At 55.9% G+C, this 23,828-nt stretch overlaps 1 protein-coding gene across 2 annotated transcripts in view; it reads right to left on the bottom strand.

Annotated features, from left to right (window-relative positions):
* Window positions 1-23,828, bottom strand: part of LRP1 (LDL receptor related protein 1) — an 80,387-nt gene that overhangs the window by 35,431 nt on the left and 21,128 nt on the right. For both annotated transcript variants that reach the window (XM_040233012.1, XM_040233013.1), the window contains exons 7-24: window positions 19,829-19,991; window positions 19,513-19,735; window positions 18,321-18,510; window positions 17,760-17,903; window positions 16,343-16,579; window positions 14,967-15,147; window positions 13,608-13,830; window positions 12,313-12,514; window positions 11,840-11,965; window positions 9,161-9,301; window positions 8,938-9,063; window positions 8,400-8,516; window positions 7,528-7,608; window positions 5,764-5,931; window positions 2,274-2,456; window positions 1,695-1,895; window positions 443-688; window positions 57-254 (exon numbers count right to left, since the gene is read on the bottom strand). In XM_040233012.1, the coding sequence (XP_040088946.1) occupies window positions 57-254; window positions 443-688; window positions 1,695-1,895; window positions 2,274-2,456; window positions 5,764-5,931; window positions 7,528-7,608; window positions 8,400-8,516; window positions 8,938-9,063; window positions 9,161-9,301; window positions 11,840-11,965; window positions 12,313-12,514; window positions 13,608-13,830; window positions 14,967-15,147; window positions 16,343-16,579; window positions 17,760-17,903; window positions 18,321-18,510; window positions 19,513-19,735; window positions 19,829-19,991 (3,150 nt within the window). The remainder of the gene's footprint in view (window positions 1-56; window positions 255-442; window positions 689-1,694; window positions 1,896-2,273; window positions 2,457-5,763; window positions 5,932-7,527; window positions 7,609-8,399; window positions 8,517-8,937; window positions 9,064-9,160; window positions 9,302-11,839; window positions 11,966-12,312; window positions 12,515-13,607; window positions 13,831-14,966; window positions 15,148-16,342; window positions 16,580-17,759; window positions 17,904-18,320; window positions 18,511-19,512; window positions 19,736-19,828; window positions 19,992-23,828) is intronic.

Raw genomic sequence — 23,828 nt, 5'->3', positions numbered from 1 at the left:
TCTGGGGTGCACTGGGGCCCCACGTCGGCGTCGGTCTAGGGGCAGGCGGGGGTCACCTCCGTTGTCCAGCAGCTTCCCGCGGTAGATCTTGTCCTCCACCACATCGGTCCAGTAAAGGGCGCTCTGGCTGAGGTGGAAGTCCAGGGCGATGGTGTTGCGCAGGCCGGGCACCAGCACGCTGTAGTCCCCTTTGTGGAGGTCGATGCGCCGGATCTCATGGCGGTTGGAGAAAATGATGAACGGCTTGAAGGGGTCTAGGGAAGGGTGTGATGGGGTCACTTCTTGCCCCCGAGCCACCCTGTCCAGGCGCAGACAGGGTCTCCGTGGGCCCTGGCACTGGGTCCAGATGGAAACCTCAGCCTCCCCCTGTAGTTCAGCCGCTGCACCACTCCCCCGCGACCCCCGCCTGGTTCCCCCCTCCTCGGTCTGGACTGCCTCTCACCCAGGCTGCGGCAGCTCTCGCCATCCGGCTCCAGCACCCAGCCCTCGTAGCAGGAGCACTTCACGCTGAACTTGTTCTGGTCGCATTTCTGGCTGCACTTGAGATGCTTGGCACAGTAGCTCTGGATCTGACAGGTGTGGTTGTCAGGCCCCAGCTCCATGCCCAGAGGGCATGAGCACACGATGCCTTCACCAGGTGCCACGGAGCAGTTGTGGCTGCAGCCACCGTTGTTCAGAGAGCATTGGTCTGGGGTGGGGGGCGGGGAGCAGGGGACAGGATCAGGGTCAGGATCCAGAAGGAGGCAGGTCCTTTCCATTCTCTGCCTCCTTGCTTCCCAGGCACCCTTGGGACCAGGGTTCGGATCCCTGCACCCACTGTGTGGGTGGTCATTTCCTCTCTCCAGGAGCACCCTTCCATCATGGTCGCCTCTTTCTCTCCGATCTCTATTTCCCAGCCTCTTCTTGAGCCACGGTGGGGGCCCCAGCCTTTTGCCTCTATCTGGGACAGGGCGGGGGGGGGGCTTTCCTCTATCTCTCCTGATGCGGGTGTGCTTTGGGGGTGGGGTGCAGTAGGGAATGTCCTGCTCCAGGTCCTCGGACACACCCCAGGACCTGTCTGCCCTGACTGATGACCCGTCAGTGTTTCTCAGGGCTGGTCCTTATCTCCCGCTCTTCTCCTCCAAGGAACCAGCCGGGCTCAGAGGCGATAAGGGGCTCTGTTCCTCATCCCGGAGTCACACCAGGCGGCCCTCCCTGACCCTTGTCCTTTTGATCTTGAATGCACAGCCTCCTCCCCCAACCTTCTCACTCACTCAGCAGGACGGGGTGCCTGCCCTCCTGACCACATCAAGCCTCAACCCTGGTGCCTTCACCCTGAAACCCGGCTGAGGGAGGGGGGCTGGGCCTGCAGGGAGGGCTGCACTGCAGTGTCTCCCCTGCACTTCATGGGCTGTGTGACTTTGCACCAGCTCTTCAACCTCTCTGAGCTTCAGTTTTCTCATGGGTAAGACGGGGGTGAGAACTGTATGTGTCTCACAGGGCTGCTTTATGGATTAAATGCTGTAACAGCGGTAACACTGAGCACAGCCTCTTGGAAGTGGGTTTTTTAGTAATAGTTCTGAGGACTGCTCGCCCAGCAGCCAGATCTGCCCTTTCTAGCCTGAGACCCTCTCCCCACAGAGCTTGTCCTGTTGCACGGCCCCGGCCTGGCCCAGCCTCCTTATCTAGCTCCCTTTCCTGGGCCCAGGACTCACCACAGAGCTCTCCCTCATCCGAGCCATCTCCACAGTCGTCGTTGCCATCACACAGCTTGTCAGGCGGCAGGCAGACCGAGGTGTTGTTGGCACAGGGGTGCGAGGGCGGCCTGCAGGCCAGGGACTCACAGTTCTCCTCATCTGAGTTATCCTCACAGTCGCTGTCGCCGTCACACACCCATGCTTTGCTGATGCACCGAGCTGGGGAAGGGGTACAGCATCAGGGGCCAGGCCTGGCCAGCAGGGCTCTCTGCACCCTCTTCCCCGACGTGGTGGGCTTATCTAATCAGGCCATAACTATAATGCCTTGGGGTCCACTAGGAACCTTGAGGCTTTTTCTGTCAAATTCACATGGGCAACAAAGAAGGCCCGAGCCTGCAGGAGGTGCTGACATTTAGCACTGGAGAGGGTTTTGGTTCCCAGGGCCCTTACTGCAGGCTCTGGCCCCTTCATACCTCCCCCATGCATCTGGCACAAGCTTTTTTCTGTACAGCCTTTTGCCTCACAGAGTCCCCCTTGCCCTTGCCCTGCTCTCAGTACCGTCTCCTGTCTGTGCAGTTTCTCTTCAGTCCTTTTTACCAGAGTCTTTGCAGCCAAACTTGACGTTGGGATCACAGACGTGGGTCACTCCCTCACAGCTCTTCTCGTCACTGGAGTCCATGCAGTCAGTGTCCCCGTCGCAGCGCCACCGCAGGGGGATGCACAGACCATCCAGCCGGCACTGGAACTCGTCATTGTGACAGCCGCCAGGAGGCCTTGTGGCTGTAGGGGGACAGGTGGCGGGCTCCGGATCAGCCATTCCCATCTCTACCTTTCCATACCCCTCCTGCCATACCTGGCCCGGGGCTATGAGCTGAGGCAGGCTGGAGAGATCTCCGAGTCCCACTGACTTTTCCTGCAAGTGCTAACTCCGAGTCAGGGCCGTGACACCTTCCAGGGCTTAGAAATCCTCTTGTTTCACCTCCCTATTTCACACATGTGAGCTCGGCTGGATAAGCAATTTGCTAGGTCAAAGCTCAAATGACCCCCACCTTAGCCTATTCTCTGCTGCACTCGTTCACTTCACAAACACTTATTGAGCACCTGCTGTCTGCCAGCCACTGTCCCAGGAGCCAGCATGAATAAGACAGCATCCTCACCCCTGTGGAGCTGAAGTTCTAGCAGGGAAGAGAAACAATGAAGACGCAACATGGAAATCCAGAATGGAACTACAGGTGGTGATCAAGGAAGGCTATGCAGACTAAGCCGGGTCAAAGCTAGGGAGCATGGGATGCTACTTGAGATAGAGTCAGGAAGGGCCCCTATGCAGGAGATGTTTGAGCAGAGACCTGAATGAAGGGAGCCGTGAGATTAACCATGCATCCCAGGAAGGGGAACAGCTAGCACAAGCCTCTTGAAACAGGACCACGCGGGGCGTACTCGGAAAATGCCCAGGGTGTATTTAAAGCTGCGCAGCTGGGGCAGGTGATGGAAGAGATGAGTGGCAGGAATGCAGGTCAGAGAGGTTGGGGGAACCCTGCCGGCCATGAAGCAGGGCTCAGTACGGATTCGAAGTGTACAGGGAGCCAGGGCAGGCTCGAGGGCAGGGCTGGGGAGTGATCTGATGCGTAGGATGTGATCTGGCAGCTGTGCTGTGACTCAGGAGGCCGGGGAAGGAGCGGAAGCAGTACTGGGAGGCACGGGTGACTGTGCACAGCCTCGTCTCGCACTCACGCTCCGCCATGAACACAGTCCACGCGCTCATCTCCTCCCTGGACTTCAGCACCAGCCTCCCAGCTGATCTTCCTCCCTCAGGGTCTCTCCCCCGAGCCTCTTCCCAATCTAATGTCCTTCCAGGATTGTCCTCTGAAAGCATTTCCTACATCTCAACACCTTCCAGCTCTGAGACCCTTCGCAGGTCCCCAGTGCCGGACTTGCGGCTGTAGTCTGTGCCCTCTGGGTGCTGCCTCGGTGCCTGCTGTCCCCTCCAGTCTGAGGCCCCTGCCCCACAGCCCGATGGCCCCTGCAGGAGCACTCAGTTTCGCCTTCTAAGTTGTACTGCTGGCTTCTCCAGGCTGTTCCCACCACCCCCGTCTGAAGACCCTCCCTCTTGTCTATAGCCTAAGCCCTCACTGGGGCCCAGTTCAAACCCCACCTCCTCTGAAATGGTCCCCGACATTCCAGCTCACAGTCACAGTTAATAACTGTGACACAACACCCCTGCTCCCATGGGCCAGGCCCCCACATATCTCCTCTCACTTCACAAAGGAGGACACAAAGGAAGACACCAAGTCTCGGGGAAGGCAACCCGTCCAAGTCTGCCCAGCTGGTGAGGGGCAAAGAGCTTCCCCACCTTGCCATACCTTGGGCCTCGAGGGGTTCTCAGAGTCTCAAGGCACTGTGACCTGTCCGACTCACCACCGGCCCTTCTCAGACACCCCTTGAGACACAGTCATGTTTCCGGGCCTCGGGTGACTCTCCCCATCCTCCCTCTCAGTGCTGGACCCACAGCGCACACTCAGTGCTCAGTACTCTTCCCACTGTGTGCACCTTAACTCTACCAGGCGGAGGCTGCAGGGTGCTAGTGCAGGGGCCAGATGAAGCCTGGAGAGAGACTTTGGTCTGCCACATTTTTAAAACTTTTCAAACAAATTGCCAATTGTTACGGCTTGACTTGTGTTCCCTAAAAAGATACTGAAATCTTAACTCATAGCACCTGTGAATAGGACCTTATTTGGAAATAGGTCTTTCTTTGCAGATGATCAACTTAAGATGAGGCCATTAGGATAGGCCCTGATCCACTGTGACTGCCTACTTTATATATAAAGAGGAAATCTGACACAGAGACCAACACGCACTCATCGGGTTTGCCATGTCAAGATGAAGGCAGGGACTGGGGTGAAGCTTGTAGGAGCCAAGGAACACCAAAGATTGCCAGCAAACACCAGAAGCTAGGAGAGAGGCCTGGAATAGATTTTCTCTCCTGACCCTCGGAAAGAACCAACTCTGCTGACATTTTGGTCTTGGACTTCCAGCCTCCAGACTGTGAGACATTCAATTTCTGTTGTTTAAGTCACTTAGTTTGTGGTGCTTGGTTATAGCAGCCTTAGGAAACTAATATACCAGTGTGTTAAAATGGGTAATTTCAGGTTTCCCTGGTGGCACAGTGGATAAGAATCCGCCTGCCAATTCAGAGGACATCGGTTTGAACCCTGGTCTAGGAAGATCTCACAGGCCGCGGGGCAGCTAAACCTGTGTGCCACAACTCCTGAGCCTGCACTCCTCAAGAGAAGCTACCGCAACGAGCAGCCTGTGCACCACAGCTGGAGAGTAGCCCCCGCTCGCTGCAACTAGAGAAAGTCTGAGCACAGCAACGAAGACCCAGTGCAGCCATAAATATATATATATATTTTAAAATGGGTAGATTTCACGCAAAATCTGCCCTCCTGAAGCCAGGGCAATCTGGGGGCTGCATTATTCCATGACAACAATGGGCCAGGGCTGAAAAATCAGCATCCCTTGAGAAGGTCTGTGCCTTTCATTAACCCCAGTCCCCGTGGGCCCCTGGTCCTTCCATTAACCCCAGACCCCATAGGTCCTGGAGGCCTGGGCACTGGGGCCCCCCACAGAGCTGACTCCTCTCTCCTTTGGTGCCCACTGTGCTCGTCCTCCCCTAGCCCTGTGGGCATCCCTTTCTCACGCTACCAGTGACCGAACACAGGCTGTGTGCTTTCTGTGCATGATCTCACGGAACCCCCGCGATAATGCCCTGTGCTATTATTATCCCCACTTTGCAGATGAAACTCACAGGGGCCCACAGAGATTAAGTAACTTGCTCAAGGCCACCCAGATAGTAAGTTGCAGAGCTGGAGCTCAAACCCAAGGCCACCTGACTGCAAAGCCTGAGATCTTAACAGTGTGTGACATTGATTTGTCCACAGCTTTCCTCTCCCACACGACTGGAAACTCCTGAGGGATAAGAGCTGCTTCAGGGTTATCTCTGGTTCCCAGATGGTGGTGGCACGCAGTGGGGAGGATGGATGGAGGGTGGACGGTCTGGCCCCCACCCCGCTGGTCCCCAGGCGCCCACCCTGGTTAGTGCAGTTGGCGTGTGTCTCGTCACTGTAGTCCCCGCAGTCGTTGTCCCCGTCGCAGGTCCAGTGCTCAGGGATGCAGCGCCCGCTGTTGCACTTGAACTGGGTGCTAGAGCAGGAGTGGCTGCAGCCCGCCTCATCGCTGTTGTCCCCACAGTCATTGTCTGGGGGGGGCGGCAAGAAGGGAAGAGGCGAGCAGGGGGTCAGCACATGACTTTCTCTGTGACCCCAGCGTGGGGTCCCCGCTCCCTCCTCCCCATTCCCAACCTCAACCCACCCCAACCTCCCCACCAAGAAAATAAAAAACAGAAAAGACACAGAAACTGCATAGACTGCAGCATGCACCATGGCCCACGCGGTGGGGGGCAGGGAGAGGTGGGCGAGCTCCCGAGGGCCCTTCCCTCAGTCTGCAAGACTGGGGGTGGGGACAGGACGCATCCCTTTCCCCTTGTGGCAGTGGGTGGGAACAGGGGTCTGCTTGCCTGGGGGAAAGGAGAGGGATTTCTCTGGTTAGGGAGGGACAGAGGTGGGCGGAGTATAGGTGAAGGCTCTGCTGGGGGGACAGGGTTAGCGAGGACTCGCCCTGAGCCCGAGTGTGGGCATCACCGGCTGGAAGTCTGGGTGAGGGGCACTGCCTGCAGCTGGGAAGGCCAGGGGCCACCCCGTGAAGGCATGTGGGGTGACTGAACCAGTGTCCTGCCATCTAGACCTGGTGGGCAGAGCCACCAGACTTCTCTCCACATTTTCAGGATGCTGGAGAAGGCGTTTGGCTGTCCCCTTGGGCCGTGCTCCTGCCTCTTTCCCAGCTGCCTTTGCGTCTCGGACGCTCTCCTCCCGCCATGCCTTGGTCTTCCACCTCTCTGTCATCTCCTCTCCTGGGAGAGCTCCTTCTGCCCTCTCTGCTTTCCCCTCCACTGTTTTCTTTCTCCCTCGTGGTCTCCTCTCTCACTTCTCTCTTTGCTTTTCCTCCACATCCTAGGAGCTCTGGGGAAGGAAGCTGCATGGGGGTCCTGAGGGGCGGCCCAAGGCCAGCTGGGGCTCTAGGGTGATGGTGCATGTGCTTCTATGCACTGACCGGCAGGCTCAGGACAGGTCTTTTCATCAGAGCCGTCCCCACAATCCTTCTCTGAAACACAGAAACCGCCAGGGCAACCATTGGCACACGAGACACGGCAAAGACGAGGGGCAACGTGGCGCTGACCCAGTACATCCTCACACACATTAGCTAGGGCTCGAGCCCCCACTGCGACACATCACCACACCACACGAGACAGGACCAGATCCCGGAGACAGCACACACACACCAGTCCACCGGCCCCCGTGGCTGATATCACCTGGTCCAGGGCTGACCGCCAGGTGGGCTCCCGAGTCTGGAGCCGGAGCCTGGAGGGGGCACCGAGGACCCCAGCAGATGGGGTTTGTAGGGAGAAGGGAGCTGGGCATGGGCCCTCCTTGCTCTGCCCCTCTGGCCCTTCCTGCTCATCTCTCCCTGGCCCCTGAGCCTCTGCCGGGGGATGGGCAGCTCTGCCCAGAGAGGAACAGCGCTGACAGGCACTGGGCGGCGTCTCCCCTTGGCTGTCTGGGCTCCCCTGCAATGTTTCCAGCTCATCCTTATTTCTTCCAGACAACCCGGTGGGCTGTCAGTGACTTGGAGAGAGGCCCTGGCTTGATTCTAAAACCCCTCACCTCCCACCCAGGACCTGGCTATGGGTTCTAGCTTTCCCAGGAATCAGGGCAGGTGAAGGGAAACAAGCTCTTACCATTGTCACATCTCCAGTTGATATTGATGCATCTGCCATTGTTGCAGGTAAACTGAGTCAGGGGGAAGCAGGTAGGATAGGCTATCAGAGAGAAAGACGAGCTGAGTAGGGTTCTTAAGATTATACAGCATCACAGCACGAGCAGGTGGGTGCAGGGTCCCCACCATGACCCACAGTCCCCTGCTCAGCTGGGGGGGGGAGGGAAGGCTAAGTAGAGGGGCCTCGGCCTGAAACTGCCCATTCATGCCTACCCCTACTAAGCATCCTTTTTTTCTTTTTTTAACTTTTTATTTTATATTGGAATATAGCCAGTTTAAAATGTTGTGATAGTTTCAGGTGGACAGCAAAGGGACTCAGCCAGACATACACATGTATCCATTTCTAAGCATCCTTCCTTCAAGCAACTAGTTTCCAAACATAAGCTGTGTGCTGAGTGCTTTCCATGCACGATCTCACTGATCCCCCACATCAATGCTGGGATGCGGGTGCCGTGATTAGCCCCATCTTGCAGAGGCTTCCCTAGTAGCTCAGATGGTAAATGATCCACCTGCAATACAGGAGACCTGATGGGATCCCTGGGTCAGGAAGATCCCTTGGAGAAGGGAATGGCAACCCACTCCAGTATTCTTGCCTGGAAAATCCTATGGACAGAGGAGCCTGGTGGGCTACAGTCCATGTGGTCTCAAGAGTCAGACACGACTGAATGACTCTCACTTGCAGATCAAATTCACAGGGGTCTATGGAGATTAAGTGACTTGCTCAACACCACCCAGGTACTAAGCTGCGGGGTCTCTCCAGCACCCCCACCCCAGGGCCCATTCTGGTGGACCCTCCCTCCCCGTGCCAGCCTGGCTGTCCTCCATCTCACTCACCACACGAGGCTGACTCATCAGAGCGGTCCCCACAGTCATCGTCCAGGTCGCATGTCCAGGAGATGGGGATGCAGCGGCCACTGGCACAGGAGAACTGGTTGGGTGGGCAGGTGCGAGCTGGGGACAGGCGTGGGTGTGAGTGCTCATAGTCCAGTCCTTGCTTTATATTTCATTTTCTTTCCTATTATTCTCTGGCTCTCTGGAAGTCTTCCCAAGGATTTCAAAGCCATTTCTCTTAAAGATGTCATTCAAAATCACCCGTGTGATCTCACAGTGGACACTTGATCCCATCACTTGAGGGGTCGCTGGTGTCCTCCAAGAAGACCCACCCACCTTGCTTGTCATCCCCAACCTGGAGCTGTGCTCTGTCTCCTTGCAAGTGGGGCCTCCCAGCCAACCCTGTCCTCCCTCCCCTCTGCCCTGGGTGCCCCCTGCTCCTTTCTCTTCTTGAGGCCCCTCTGTCTCCCCAAGCCTGGCTCCCCTGTCTGCCCTGCCCCAGTGACAGAGCCGGGCCACTCTGGTCTCCCCCCTCCCACACCTGAGCAAGTAGCATTGGATTCGTCTTCACTGTTCCCGCAGTCGTTGTCCCCGTCACAGAGCCAGCGGTTGGGGATGCAACGGTTGTTCTCACACTTGAACCGGTCCGAGGGGCAGGTGTGCTGATCTGGGGAGGGATGGGTCAGGGGTCAGCCAGAGGGAGGGGACTCAGCTGTCTAGTTGCAGCCCGAGGGTCGCTGTCCCACTGCGTGGCAGGCACTCACGGCAGAGGGCAGGGGCCTCGTCGCTGTTGTCCAGGCAGTCGTTGTCCCCATCGCACTTCCAGCGCTCCTGGATGCAGCGGCTGTTGGAGCAGGCGAACTCGCCAGGCTGGCACTGGGGTGGGGGCACGTAGGATGGGTTCGCTGCAGGCACCACCGGACATGAGGGGGAAAGTCAGACCCAGGTCACGGACAGGTGCTGAGCCCCTGTCCTCTGCTTGTTTCATGATTTTAAAATAATATACACAGTAATTTTTCCCAGGGCATAGTTTTTCATGAACATATGATCTGGATGGAAGCTGCAACTCTTTGTCAAACCACAGGGTGACGCCTGCTCAGCTGCTTCCAGCTCTGCAATGTGGTCGAAGAATAAGGCAGCTTCCAAGAGAATCTAGAACTCCCTTGTGATCCCAGCGAACAGACCACCTTTGCCCCTCCCTGCCATCTCCATGAACTTGGAAGTCATCTCAGGGACCCCCAGGCCCTGACTTGGTCCCTGGACTTTTTCCTTCAAAAATGTGTCAATTCTACAGGCAGGAGTGATAACAGAACCCTGCCAACTCCTGTCCCCAACACTCACACCACCATCTGCCTTCAGCTGTCAGCAGTAAAGTCACTGTGTCCTGTCTGTGTTTTCACAGGGTGGGCTCTGGAAGCCCAGGAACGCCCATGGCAGTCCCTGGCTCTGATCCCACAGCTCTGCTCACGCCTTTCTAACCCATCTCTTACCCTCTCTAATCCTGTGGGTTCCATGGACCACTGGGTCTGGAGGCTGCATGTGTCCCCCTTGTTCCTCATCTCTGCTTCCAGACCATTCTCCCTCTGTCCTCTCTCAAAAATCAGTGTTGACTTTCATGTTATAAAACTATGTAAGCTCCTACCACTACGGGCCCCAGCATCCTTAGAGTTTTTAGCTCCTGGCTCATAGTCACTTTCTCCATAGTCGCTCCCTTTAATTCTTGGTGATTTTAATGACCATGTGGATACTCTTTCATTGCAGTGGCCTCAGCTCTGAAGCTCCTTTCCACCAATGCTTTTGCCCTGCACCTGGCCTCAGTCACTCACTCTTAGCTGTACACTATGGCCCACTGACCCATTTTCCTTTCTTAGGATTGTATCTCAAGGAAACTGTCCTGAATCTGGGAAGGCATGAAGGTATAAGAAATAGCAGAGCTATAAGAAATAGAGCAAGTGATTAATAACCAGACTCTGGGCCAGACTTCTTGGGTTCAAACAAACCCCTGCTCTCACTTTGGGCCTCAATTTCTCCATCTATAAATTGGGATAATAAAAATACCTTCCCGGGGCTTCCCTGGTGGTCCACTGGTTAAGAATCTGCCTTGCAACGCAGGGGATGCGGGTTCGATCCCTGGTCAGGGAATTAGGATTCCACGTGCCATTGAGTAACTAAGCCCATGCACCTGAGGCCCACAGCCACAATGAGAGAAAGCCCGAGTGCCACAGCGACTGAAGCCCACAAGCTCTGGAGTCCACTCATCGCCACTGCTGAGCCCTCGTGCCACTACTAGAGTCTGTACTGCAACAAAAAATCTCGCAAGACGCAACTAAAACTCCACGTCTGTGACTAAAACCCAACGCAGCCAAATAAAGGAACATTAAATATTTTGAGTAAGTCAGTTACTGCATGGGGAGTGCCTAGAACCATGCCTAGTACATAGTTTGTGTTCAGTAAATACTGGCAGTGATTCTAATAAAAAACTGGAAGCAACCTAAACATCCAACAGTAGAGAAAGGGCTGAGTAAATTATGGGATGTTTACTAAATGAAACACATTTTGGCCATTAGAAATTCTGCTGATGTACACATGACACCCTGTCAAGTGACAAGCTCAGGAAACAACAGCAGGTGCAGAGTGGTTCCGTTTAAGTGAAGCAAATGAAAAGAGATTCGGAGAGTGCTCCCTGGACGGTAACAGCACAAACTATGGGTGGTGGAATTTGCGGTGATTTGTACTTCTTTGTATTTTTCTATAGCGCTTGCTTGTTTTTACAATGAACATGACCCACTTTTATCTAAAAATGGGGCTATTTAAAACAATGCAATAATAACACAGAAAATTTGTGGCATATATGAGCCAAAAAGGACAGAAAACATTTATATACACTACGATTTCCAGCCATGTAAAAACCCACCTAGGGGAAAAGGATGGTGTTCACTTATCACAAGGCTAACAGCACAGTGGTGGTTTGCTGGTGAGACTGGGCTTCCCCCCACCGAATTTCCAATATTTTGAACTATTATATTACTTGAACAATGGAGAAATAAATGTAAAAGAAGTTAAGAATGCTTTTCCCTTTCCAGAGTTATCCTGCTCGCCACTCAAGTTTCCCTTAATCTTCATGCCCTCCCCAAACCCTTAGACCCTGGTCACCGTAAAACCCTCCAGCACCTGGAGCCTTCACTCAGTCCATCCTTCAACTTTTTTTTTTGGCTGCACCACACAGCGTATAGGCTCTTAGTTCCCCAACCAGGGATGGAACCCAGGTCCCCTGTACTGGACTCACAGTCTTAACCACTGGACCACCAGCAAAGTCCATCCCTCACCTTCTATTGCCTCCCTCAGGTCCCTCTGCCTCCTTCATCTCCGATCCCCATCCGAACATTGTGGCCTTCTGCTGGGGTCTGCTCCCCCACCTCCCACCCCAGCTGGGCCTCTCGTACCCAAACAAGTGACGCCGTCTGCGTCCAGCACCTGGTCCTCAGCGCAGGCACACTGACGGCTCCCAGGGGTGGCCAGGCACAGGCTGCTGCAGCCGCCGTTGTTCACCCGGCATTTGTTGGTGCCCACTGTGAAGGAGGGGCCACGGGTGCAAGGAGGGAGGAGCAGAAGGACAGGAGATGGGTTGTGGCGGAGTCAGGAAAGGCCAGAGCAGGGAGACAAAAGGCCAGGGGAGGCGGTGCATTAAAAGGAGAAGACAGAAAGAGGGAATGTGGAGGGGTTGAAGATGAGGAGATGGAGGCATGGGGCAGGAGGGGCGATGGGGAACATGGAAGGTCAAATTGGGGTGGGGGCCTCTCTTCTCAAGAGCCTCAAAAGTCAGAGCCTAGGCTCCCTGGGAGTGCCTTCACCCCACCCACAGGAGCCTCACCCACCGTCCAGGTCCCACCCCGTCCCAGTCCTGGTCCAGGGGTACCTTGCTGCTGCTGGGCATCATACATGCGGATCTCAAAGATGGGGGGCCGCTCGCTGCGCAGAAGGGTCACAGTAGGGGCCGCCCCTCCTGTGCCCCGCTCCAGGCGGTAGACACTGCCGCTCCGGTACTCAGTCCAGAAGAGGTAGTTGCCGTGGTGACAGAGGCCAAAGGCGTGGTTCAGCTCAGGACCCTCATACACAATCTAGGAGTGGGGAGGGGCTTACCCAGCAGCTGAGAGACAAGCAGGGGTGCCTCAGGGAGGCTTAGGGGTTCCCTGCTTTGTACACTCAGATGTCCACAGCCTGGGTGTGGGCTTGTCTCCCCCATCAGCCCAGAAGCCCCGAGGATGGGAGCTTTGCACACAGCTAAGTGCCAAACCCTGAACCCAGTGGACACTGTGAGAGCTGGCCCACACTCCTCTCCTTTGTTGATTCATATTCATTGATACCCCTCCAACATACGTGCACATGCGCACACACACGCAAACACAGAGCAGTGGGCTGACAGCCAGAATCCATCCATTCGTTTCTTCACCTGCCACACGTTTGCCAGAATCTGTTAAGGCAGCACTCAAAACGGAGAAGATGTGGTCCCTGAACTGGGGCAGCCACTGTCTCAGGAAAGGCACTCAGGGCATCAGGGTGGCAGAGGGTCTGGAGACAGCATCCCAGTGCAGGTGGCCCCTGAGAGGTGTGCCAGGTGAGGAGGGGCTGGGCAGAGCCTTGACGTATACTGGGCTCATGAGTTGTCTAATGATGCTGTCCCAGGGCTGGGATGTGGGGAGCAGGGAGAAAGACGACCACAGAGATGGTCAGGACCACACTGCAGTTGGCCTTAAATACCGTGAGAGCTTGGGCCACACGCCTAGATGTGCACGGAACTCACGAATGAAGCACGCACCACCCGAATGAACGAGCATGTGAATATACCATCTCTAGGTGTCTTGCACCTGTACACAGGCACGCAGTCTAGGCACACACCAGCATGTGCTGCGTGTACGTGCACAAGCAGGCTGAGGTGCACACGATGTGTTCGCTTAGGAAGTCAGGCCCGCAGGCCATGTGAACAGTCACAGAGATACTCTGAAGAAGCAATCCTTAAACAACCCAAGACACAGGCACACAAGCACACCGAGGGACATACCCACAAGCTCACGGGCGAACACACATGCAGCGCTCAGGCCAGGACTCACATGGATGCTCACACATTCAGACACCCAGCCTCGGTCACACACACACACACGTGGTCCAGAAATGCACACATGAACACCTACACACAGTTGCACCCCTGCCCACCTTCCGGTCGGTGCCATTGAGCAGGATGGTTTCGATGCGGTCATAGAAGGCATCCACCCAGTAGAGGCGCCCAGCTGGGATGTCCAGGCTCAGCCCGTTGGGCCAAAGTACTGTCTTGGAGGTGACGAAGATGTCTCGGTGTGAGCCATCCATCCAGGCCCTCTCTAGCCGCCCTCGCCGACTGTCCTTGGGGTCCTCCTCCCAGTCAGTCCAGTACATCCACCTGTGGGCAGTTACTGGTCAGCATCACATGGGCCACCCCTGCCATCAGCATCCTTCCCTGTGATCCTAAGCCAGGCAGGCCCTCCCAGAGCTCCTCACAGGGTCCTCCTGCCCTGCTCATCCCTGCTGCTGCTACTGCTGCTAAGTCGCTTCAGTCGTGTCCGACTCTGTGCAACCCCATAGACGGTAGTCCAGGCTCCCCCGTCCCTGGGATTCTCCAGGCAAGAACACTGGAGTGGGTTGCCATTTCCTTCTCCAATGTGTGAAAGTGAAAAGTGAAAGGGAAGTCGCTCAGCCGTGTCCGACTCTGTCAACCCCATCGACGGAAGCCCACCAGGCTCTTCCATCCATGGGAGTTTCCAGGCAAGAGCTCTGGAGTGGGGTGCCATCGCTTTCTCCGGCTCATCCCTGGCCCACACGTTTCATTCATTCACTCCTCCATTCAACAAGTAGGTGCTGAGTGCCTACTGAGTTGGGCACAGCTCTGGCACTGGAGGTGAGACCAAGGCTGCCAAGGCCCCTCTCTCGTGGAGCCCATGTCCCACCCAGGACACAGACAAGAAACAAGTCAGCCAGGAGGGTCACACACACTGGAAAGCGATAGAGGTCAGGAGGGACTCCAGGAAAGGGGACAGCATGGAGACTGAGAGTGCAGCTGGTGAGGAAGGCCTCTCCCAGGAAGTAGCATTTGAGCTGATGTGAACACTGAGAAGCAGCCCCATGTGTAAATACTTGGGAGTCCCAGGCTAAGGAACTCCAAGAGCAAAAAGCCCTGAGGGAGGAAGGGCTGGATGCTGGCTTGAGGAACAGACAGCGGGCAGTGGGAACAGAACTTCCAGAAGCAGGAAGTGAGGTGCAGAGGTCAAACGAGCTGCAGGCAGACCTTGCAGGACCTCAGGGCTGATGAGGGCACAGGGAGCCAGGGGAGGGCTCTGCTGGGAGTGACAGGACCAGATTATTTCTATGTATCACTCCCACTGCCCTGTAGATAAGGACACCTTTCCCTCTTTCAGTCAAATTTTTGCTGCCCTCCCCCATCCACTCTCTGTCTTACCCCCCAGTCCTGAGGCCCATGGGATTCAGGCTCTGAGTCCCTGGCTCTCCCTCTCCTCGCCCCAAGGCCCTGGGAGGACTCACCCATTGAGTGGATCCACCACAATGGCTCTGGGGTGTGTCATTTTGCCCTCGATTAAGGTCTTGCGGGTCTGAGCAGCTTTCTCCAGCCTGGCCACGCTGATGGTCTTCTTGGGTCCATCATCCGTCCAATACAAATTGTCCCCCATCCAGTCCACAGCCACGCCTTCCACATTGTGGATGCCTGCAATGGGGCGGGTGGGTGGGCAGAGGGGGAGTGTCAGAGGAGGTTCAAAACTGCCTCTAGTCCTTAGGATACCTACACTTCGGAGCCCTTGGCTACTGGGAGCGCAGGGAGCCTCCTGGCCCGAGATGGTGGTGAGGCTGCGCTGGGCTAGGAAGGTGGAGGAAGGGGATGGGAGGTCCTTTGTGCTGCGACATCTGTATTGAGGCAGTCTCTCAAAATTGGACATGGCAGCGAGTAAACCTCCGTGGCGTACACAGGCTCACTCGGGAAGGCATGTCAGGGCCTGAGGTGGGTGGAGAACTGGGACAATAGACACGTGACTCTGGGTACAAGTGGAACACTACATGCCAGGCCTAAAAGCCCTGAGCTAACAAAATACGTAAGTTAGGGAGTGACTTCGCACTTAGCCCCAGGCTTCATCTCCAGCTTAAACAGCAGTTCCCGGGGAGAGGGAACCCCAATCTTTTCCTGATGAGGAGTTACTTTTGGTTTCCCCAGAGTCTTATGGTTGCTGACTGCTGAGGTTCTTTGAGTCGAGGTGTGGCCTGGGGAGCAGGACCAGGGGTGGTAACCAGCGTCAGTCAGACGGATTGGTCAGGAGGGCAGGTTTGGGAGTTCAGAACACCCAGCAGGCATGGTGCAGCACTCAGGGGCTCAGAGCCTCCACGCAGGTGGGTATTCAGAAGACAATGCACTGCTGACCTGCTGGGGCAGCTCAGAGGGAAGACTGGATTCCATTCACAAAACACGATTTTCTCAGGGCATGTAAGCCTGCAGCTCTTGGCGGCCGTGAAGTCCGGCTACACAGACCCTGTGTGTGCACATGTGTGCCTGCTTCAATTTGGAGCCTCAGGCCTCTCCCTGGCTGTGCGCTGCGTGCAGCTCCAGGGCTCAGAGCCAACGGCAGAAAGACCCTGAGTTTTCCCAAGGGCTGGCAAGGATGCTGCCTTACCCATCCATCCTCCTGCCTCTTTGCGGCTCAGCCAAGAAGGGGGTCACCCAGGGGTCAATCTGTCTATCCCCTCATCTCCATGCCAACCAGACCAGCCAGCCAGTCACCAGGGGACTCTCCACACTGGGAGGGAGGGCATGGGGAGACAGATGCCCAGGCCCCACATGGCTTCCTGCTTCCTCAGGTGCATGCCACCTCCCGGGAGTCCCAACCGTCCACCTCCCACTCTGGGGCCCTTACCGTCCTTCAGGATGGTCTCCCGCTCGGTGCCATCGATCTTCTGGCGGCCAATGAGGTAGCTGGTGGTGTCGGCAAAGTAGATGAAGCCGGTCTCAGCGTGGAAGTCCAGGGCCCGAGGGTTCATGAGGTTCTCGATAGGGATCATATGCTCGTCGGGAACCTTGGCCCCCATGTCCATGCCCCGGATGATGCCAGGCCGGCCCTTGCCATACACGAGGAACAGCTCGTGTTCTGGCTCTAGGGCAGGCACAAGGAGGGGCACAGAGTCAGACAGACAGACACACACACACACACACACACACACGTGCACACGACCACCACCCAGCCGATGCTCCGCCTGCAGTGAGTGGGTGGGGGCAGCACGGGGCTCTGAATCACATGGACAGACACAAAGCCTGTAAGGCACAGGAAGCAATGCCCCGGGGGGCGGGTTCCTGTGGACTCCAGGGGTGGGAAATGGAGCAAGGGTAGCAAGTAGCATGTTTTCAGTAAGTGCCCACGGTTGAGCAGTGAAATTAGTGGCCCAAACAGGTTGGAATCTGATCCCTTTTGCCCACTTCCTCTGCGGCCACCCCAGTCTAAGGCACATCACTTCTTGCCTACGCCGCAGAAATAGCCTCCCGCCACTTCCCTGCTGCCGGTCCTCCCCCCAGCAGCCAGCACGACTGTTTCCACAAAAGTGAGTCAAATTTATAAAGCCACCCAGAGCTCCTCATCCCAGTTAGAACACAATCCAACCTGGGTCCTCATCTCCCTCACTCGCGTGGCTCCCCCACCCCATCGCCTCCATGTTGCTCCCCAGCACTCCAAGCTTACGCTGGCCTCTGAACCCCGGCACTGCAAATTCCCTCTGCCACAAATGCTCTTCCTCCAGGTACGTGATTCACTTGATCCGCTTCCTCACTTCACAGAGAGTTTGACTCTAACTTCAATTCCACAGAGACGCCTTCCCTGGGGGCCGTCTCAACGGGAGCCTTGGCTGTCTTCATGAACGCCATGCTCCGCTCTATTTTCTTCCTAACACCTACCAGCACCCGGAGTCATTTTTGTGTTTGCCCACCTCCTCTGCCAGACTATAAGCTCCCCGAGGCCAGAGACAGCATCTCTCTTGTTCATTGCTGAACCCTTGCTACCAGGACAACGCCAGACACAGTGCGTGCTCACTAGATACTTGATGAACAAATGAAGGGCTGAAACAGGCCAGCTGACAGTGTTCTGAGTGGGAGCCTGAGTGGGATAGTGGGAGAAGCCCTGCTCTCAGATGGGAGTTCAAGTCCCGGTCTGTCCCTCACTAGTGACGACACTTTGGTTAAGTCCCTCCATCTTTCTGCATCTTAGAGGGAAGGAGCTGGGCTATGGGAGGCAGACCCCTCCTGTCTCATCCCAGCAGGCACCCAAGCCCTTCCCCAGCACTCACTCTTGCACGACTTCCCATCACTGCCCAGGCTGAAGCCGGAGCGACAGCGGCAGGTCCGCGCCTTGTGGCTGTTGGCCAGCAGGCAGATGTCAGAGCATCCGCCTGGCTTCCCGTACTGGTCGTTCTCGCAGGCATGGCTCCTCACTGGGGTAGGGTGGAGAGCCGGTCAGGACCCTCGAAGTCTCCGTGCCAGGCCCTGAGAAGGCTTCCTCAAGTCTGACCACACTCCCTCCTACTGCTGTCTTTGTGTCTGCTGTCCCCTCCAGGGACTTGGAAGCCGCAGGACTGGGATTCCTCTACCCTCACACCACCCGGCCTTGAGACTCAGGTGGGGACTTTCGTGGTCAGGGGACACTGCTGCTCATAGCCAGGTGCCAGTGAACCGGGAGGGGTGATGGACATCCTGAGCAGAATGAGGGCAAGGGGCTCCCGGGGTGGGATTCGGAGGCTGATGGGCAGACACAGGGAGGCATTCTGGGGTGGATGACTCAGAGAAGCAGTCATGACACAGGAGGAGTGCCCACCGGAGGGTCCCGGAAGGGGCTGCGGTGCGCCACTCACCTCGGGGCTGACGGCGCTGGTGGTAGATGTGGAGGGCACCGCCCTTGTCCACACGGGTGACCACCTGGTAGTCAGTGCTGTTGAACCGGTTCACACGGATCACACTAGTCTTCTGCTGGGCGTTGGCATTGTCCGAGTTGGTGGCGTAGAGATAATTCTCAAACACGGTCAGGCCATACAAGTGCTCGATCTGCGACGGGCAGGCAGGAACCGTCAACACGAGAGGAGAAGAGATTCCTACCTCCACCGCTGGAGAACTGGTCAGCTTTGCATCCAGACTCCGTGACTCGCATTCCTAACTCATCCTCCCATTATCCAACTCTGTGCTTTACTCCTGGACTATCTTCTCTGGACTATCCTTTCTTGAGATTTGCTTGTCAAATCCCACTCATCCTTCACAGGGCATCTCTTTGAAGGGCTTCTGGAATCTTCTAACCAGAGATAACGGTCTCTGCTTCCACACTCCATTTCTGGCTGTAATCTACTGTCTGGTGATCTGTGGATTTACTCTATCCCCTCGGCTCAAACCCCTTGAGGGAGGAACCAGACTCCTCCCTCTCAGAATCAAGCACATATCTGCTGATGGAGAGACTTTGCACTGACCTGGAGTTGGATCCTACCCTCTGTCCACAGAGAACACTCTTAGCCCGCCTTTAGCTCCCAGCTTTCAGGAGGGTTGAGAAGACAGACTGGCCCCAAGCGAGCCTGATAACAGTCCCCATTACCTGCATAATGTATCTAAGGTGACCTTCTGTCCCGTTTGTCCAAGACTGACCCCAGGGGACTTCCAGAGTCAACACTGGGACAGTCTGGGGCAAATAGGGATGGATGGTCACCCTAATTACCCCAGAACAGAGATGCCATCTTTGGGCTGGAAGGACTTCTAGACCAGGCTCAAATGCTATTTCCCAGTGGTGTGACCTCAAGCAAATCCCTTAACCCCTGTGAACCCTGAGATTCTTCAGCTGCCAGAGGGGAACTGAGTCACCCTGCCAGCTCATTCTCCAGTGGTTGCCGTAGGGATCAAATGAGAAAAGGGAAGTAAAAAAGGTGTTCTCTAAAACAACTGTGGCCATCCAAGTGGAAGTCATGACCTGTCCTCTTCGCCCAGTGCTTGTGCCAACCCCTCTCATACTGTCCCCCGTCCCGGGAGGCCTACAGAAGGGTCCCAAAGCTGAGACTTCCTCCTCACCAGAATGCCCTGGATGATGGTCTGCCGGCCCTTGCCCTCGTAGTCCACCACCTCAATGTAATCCAGGTAGGCATCAGCCCAGTAGACAAGGCGGCTGACGAGGTCCAGCGTGATGCCGTGAGGAAACACGATCTTGCTGTCAACCAGCTTGGTGCGGTTCTGCCCGTCCATGTCACAGCGCTCCACTTTGGGAATCTGACCGTAGTCAGTGAAGAACACCTTCCTGTGGGCAGAGAGCACGTTACACCGGGCCTGAACGCTGGGCACCCTCCCTTCCGTCAGGGCCTCCGCCTCTGCCCCTGCCTGCCCCGCTCACCCCATGGCAGGGTCCAGGGCAATGCCCTTGGGGTTGTACAGCTCCAGGTCCAGGAGAGTGACACACGTGTCCCCGTTTCGGTTGCAGACAAAGATCCTGTCATCAATGTCATCCACAAAGTAGAAGTTGCCAGTCAGCCAGTCGATGGCCATCTGTTCCACATCTGGAGAGTGGGAATGAAAGGGCTATGGGGGAGGTCTTCCCCTGACATGCCCATCTCCTCTGGGGCGCCCCCCTTCACCACCCAGACCACGGCTGTCTCTCCTCCCTAAGCTCCTACAGGAACTATCGGCAGTGGCATATTTTGCCTGGTGTTGTTTGCAATCCTTCACCAAGCACGTCTCTCCAAAGACAAGTCTCTGAGTATACTCCTTTACAGCCCTGCTCCCCAGGCCGAGCTCAGGGTGGCACACATGGGCAGCAGGAAATCACTGGCTGGCTGGCTGACTGACAGGTTTCCCAACTCTAGCCCCTGCTTGAATGGGCCCATCTTCCTGCACTTCTGAAAGGCAGTGAGGACAGGTCACAAGGTCACTCCAGAATTTTTAAAATTTGCTTTTTCTTGGAATAAGAGCACTCAGGCTAATAAAACATCACACATCTCTGCTTTTTATCAACTCTGTATGGTGAGTCGGCTTATCTCACGCCAGCCAGGAGCACCAACCAGAAGCTATACGTGTTTCCCGACTTTTCAAAATGGAAAAGCCAGGCATCCGTCAGTAAATCCAATCTAAGAGAAGAGAATGTTCAAATACAGGGCCCACGAGATGGAAAAGGGAAGGCCCATGGTGGCAAAAGATTGGGACCAGTGACATGGGTCAGAGTTCCTGTTCTCATTTCCATGGCCGATGCTTCTACTTCCCTATTGCTCAATTTCCTCTCTCCTGGGGAGGGTGGAAGGAGTGGGAAATAAGATATAGGGCTGGAGAAGAGAGCACAGAGGAGGAGAACCACTAAAGGACTCTGAAGGTAAACTGAGGCATGACTCATAAAGATGGGGAGCTTCAGGAGGGTGGGAGTGTGGGAGGAGGGTGCAGGCCAGGTGCCCACACTCAGTCTACATCAAAAGGACCTCAGACTCAGGGGTGGGCCAGGGTAGCAGGAAGTCCAGGATGCAGGAAGTCTGGGGATGGGACCCCTGCTGTCCTCCTGGTGGTGAGACTCCTTCTCTGCAGGGCCCACTGGCTCCCATCCGTCCATGGCCCTCTCCAACACTGCGATCAGAGGTGACGCCTCTAGCAAGCTGGGACATCCCCAAGACAGTGACTCCCCGGACCCCTGCCTTGCATCCTACTTCCACCAGTTTCCCCAAGAGGCAAAGGAATCTTTGGACCATCTGCCTTTGGCTGAAACTTTTTTTTTTACTGGAAACTCCCACTAGTGACAATCAACCCAGTAAGGACTTCAATTCTTGCACAGCTACAGGTATAATGACTAGGCTTTCTGCTAATCCTCCCCCTTCCCCACAGGGATTCAGGGGCTGTTTCTCAACAGAGGATGGGGGTTGGGGGGTCAAGGGAACGGGAACATGGCTCCCAAGGAACTTGGCCAGGCCCTGACACTGACTCACAGTCACAGGACTTAAGCTGAGGGAGGAAGGGAAAGAGCCAATTTGAGACTTTCATCAAACTAGTTTCCTCTTCAGGTCCCCCCTGTTGCACCCCACCCCAAGACAACTGGAAGGAGAAGTCACAGGCATGAGCTGTTACCCCGTGAGTGCTCAGGTGCCCCTAAACCCAGCCACTGTCTCCTCTGCGCCCAGTACTGTCCCGTCCTGACAAGGGCAGAGAGAAGGGGCTCATGGGTCCCAGGCCAGGGCAGGGGTTAGGCGAGCAAATGATCCCGCACTGTTATCCTGGAGAAAGCAGATGAAAATGAAGGCTGCTGGGCCGCATCCAGAGGAAACCAAGGTCCCAAGTCAGGGTGAGGGGGGGACCTGCCACAGTCCCAGGCAGCCAGCAACGTGGCTGAAAGGCAAACAGATTAAAAGGCAAACAGGGCTGTGTGCCCTTTACTTGGTGGGCACAGCGGGGGTCTGGGGGCTGCTGGCATGTAGATGGACCTTCTCATTTGAAGCTGTTTCCCCAGCACCAGCTGGTGCAGCTGCGTTCTTCTCTCCAACTTCCTGAGGCTTCCCTGAGTCACTGCCCAGCTTCAAGGCTGGCAATACACTGCCACTGCTCCCCCGTGTGCCCTTCCCTCAGCAAGAGGGGAGGAAGAAGAAACCGGAAGGGATCTGATGCCCCCGGTTTCGGATGGAGCTCCACATCCTCTCCTCCAGACCCAGGATGTGCTGACCTTCGGGCCTCCCTCCTGGCCTGGGTTCCTTGCCAATTCGGGGAAGGAAGGCAGAAGGGATTGTCCTCGCTCTCTGATATTCACCCTTGGCTGGTCCCCCCTTCCACCTCCCAAAGGCCAGGCAAGGCCCCGCTCAGCAGGCCGGTGAGGACTTGGCAAGAACAGGAGTCCCCGGCCTAGCCTAGACTCCCCTTTGGTATTTTTGCAGCTGGAGACTATTAGTTACAAGCAAAAATCCTTTGTTATCCAACCCCCCTCCATCACATTATTTTCCTTTCTTCTCAAGTCCAAACTCCTCTGCCCACCACACTACATACACTCACAAACAGGCACACACATACACACACGCTTGGCCACTCTTCCCACTCCAAGCGTAAGGAGATGGGCTCAAATGGGCACCTTCCCTCCGAAGGCGGTGCTGGACTGTTGCCCCCTGTCCCGGGGCACAGAGGGGACAAGTGGAGTCCCCCTGTCCCATGGCATGGAGGGGACAAATGCAGTCCTGGGCTTTGGCCTAGAGGACCTCACATTCTGGTCCCACACACCCAGAGAGCAGCTGTCCCCTCGTGGGCCATCCTTCTCAGGACTGATCCACTTCAGAGACCTTCCAGAAGGCCCCTGGCCAAAGACCCCAAATCCTGAAGACAGGAGAATCTCAGGTAAACCCTAGGGGAGGGATGCTGTGTGGTGGTGGGAGGAGTCTGGGGCTGGTCTGAGAGCTGAGGGGCCAGGGATGCCAGAGTAGAGGCGGCGGCTGGTAAGCTGGGAGGGCGATGAGACAGAGGAGAGACCACAGCCTGTCAGTGACGTTGCAAAGGACTTTCAGTTCCAGGCCCCAGAATAGACCTGGGGTGTGTGTGTGAATGCTCAGGCCTCCCTGTGACCCCGCCCCAAGGCTCAGCACTCTGCACTCCCCACAACTCCAGCTTTTCTCAACGTCTCCATCCTTCACATCGTTCAAGAAGCATCTCCCTAAACAGTGGCTGCTTTTCCAGAAACAACACCACCCATCTCATGCCCATGAAGACCCTAGCTTCAGCCACAGGATTTAAGACACTCTTCCTAAAGTAATCCTGGGGAAGAAAGAGAGCCTCTGTGCCTTGGGGGAAGTATCCCCCAACACATCCACACACCTGGAGATTGCAAATAGAGTACAAGGTCCCTGGACAAGGAAGGAAAACCACACTTCCAGCTTAACCACATCCCGAGGAACACACGGACTTCTTGGCCTTGTTCCAGGAAACTCTCCCATCACTCTGCTGCACCCTGGGCCCAGCCAGGCTCCAGATTTGAATCCTGACAACCCAGCCCAGGTTTGAATCCTGGTTCTGTCACCTTCCAACTGTGGAACTTATGGGCAAGTTACTTGATGTCTCTGAGTCTCAGTCTGCTGATCTGGAAAATGGGATGATGCCATTAACAGCACTCAGCACAGGGTTTGGCACATGATAAACGCTCTACTAATGGGAGCTGCCATTCATACCATCCCCTGATCCTCCCCACCCCCCAACCCCATCCTTCCTGCCTTTTCCATCTGTGCCTTCAGCCAGAGCCATGTGGCCTCCTGACTAAAGGTGGGCAGTTTGGGGCTGATGCTTACTATTCATCAAGACAGTTCAGGCCCCCAGGAGGAAGATCTCTGTGTGGCAGGCCTTCAGAAGCCCCAGGAGTTCCTCTTATCACAGCCTGTTTACCTGATGAC

Source organism: Oryx dammah, unplaced genomic scaffold, assembly GCF_014754425.2.
Source record: "Oryx dammah isolate SB20612 unplaced genomic scaffold, SCBI_Odam_1.1 HiC_scaffold_29, whole genome shotgun sequence".
In the NCBI taxonomy this organism is placed as follows: Eukaryota; Metazoa; Chordata; class Mammalia; order Artiodactyla; family Bovidae; genus Oryx; species Oryx dammah.
This window is presented reverse-complemented; position numbering and strand designations above follow the sequence as displayed.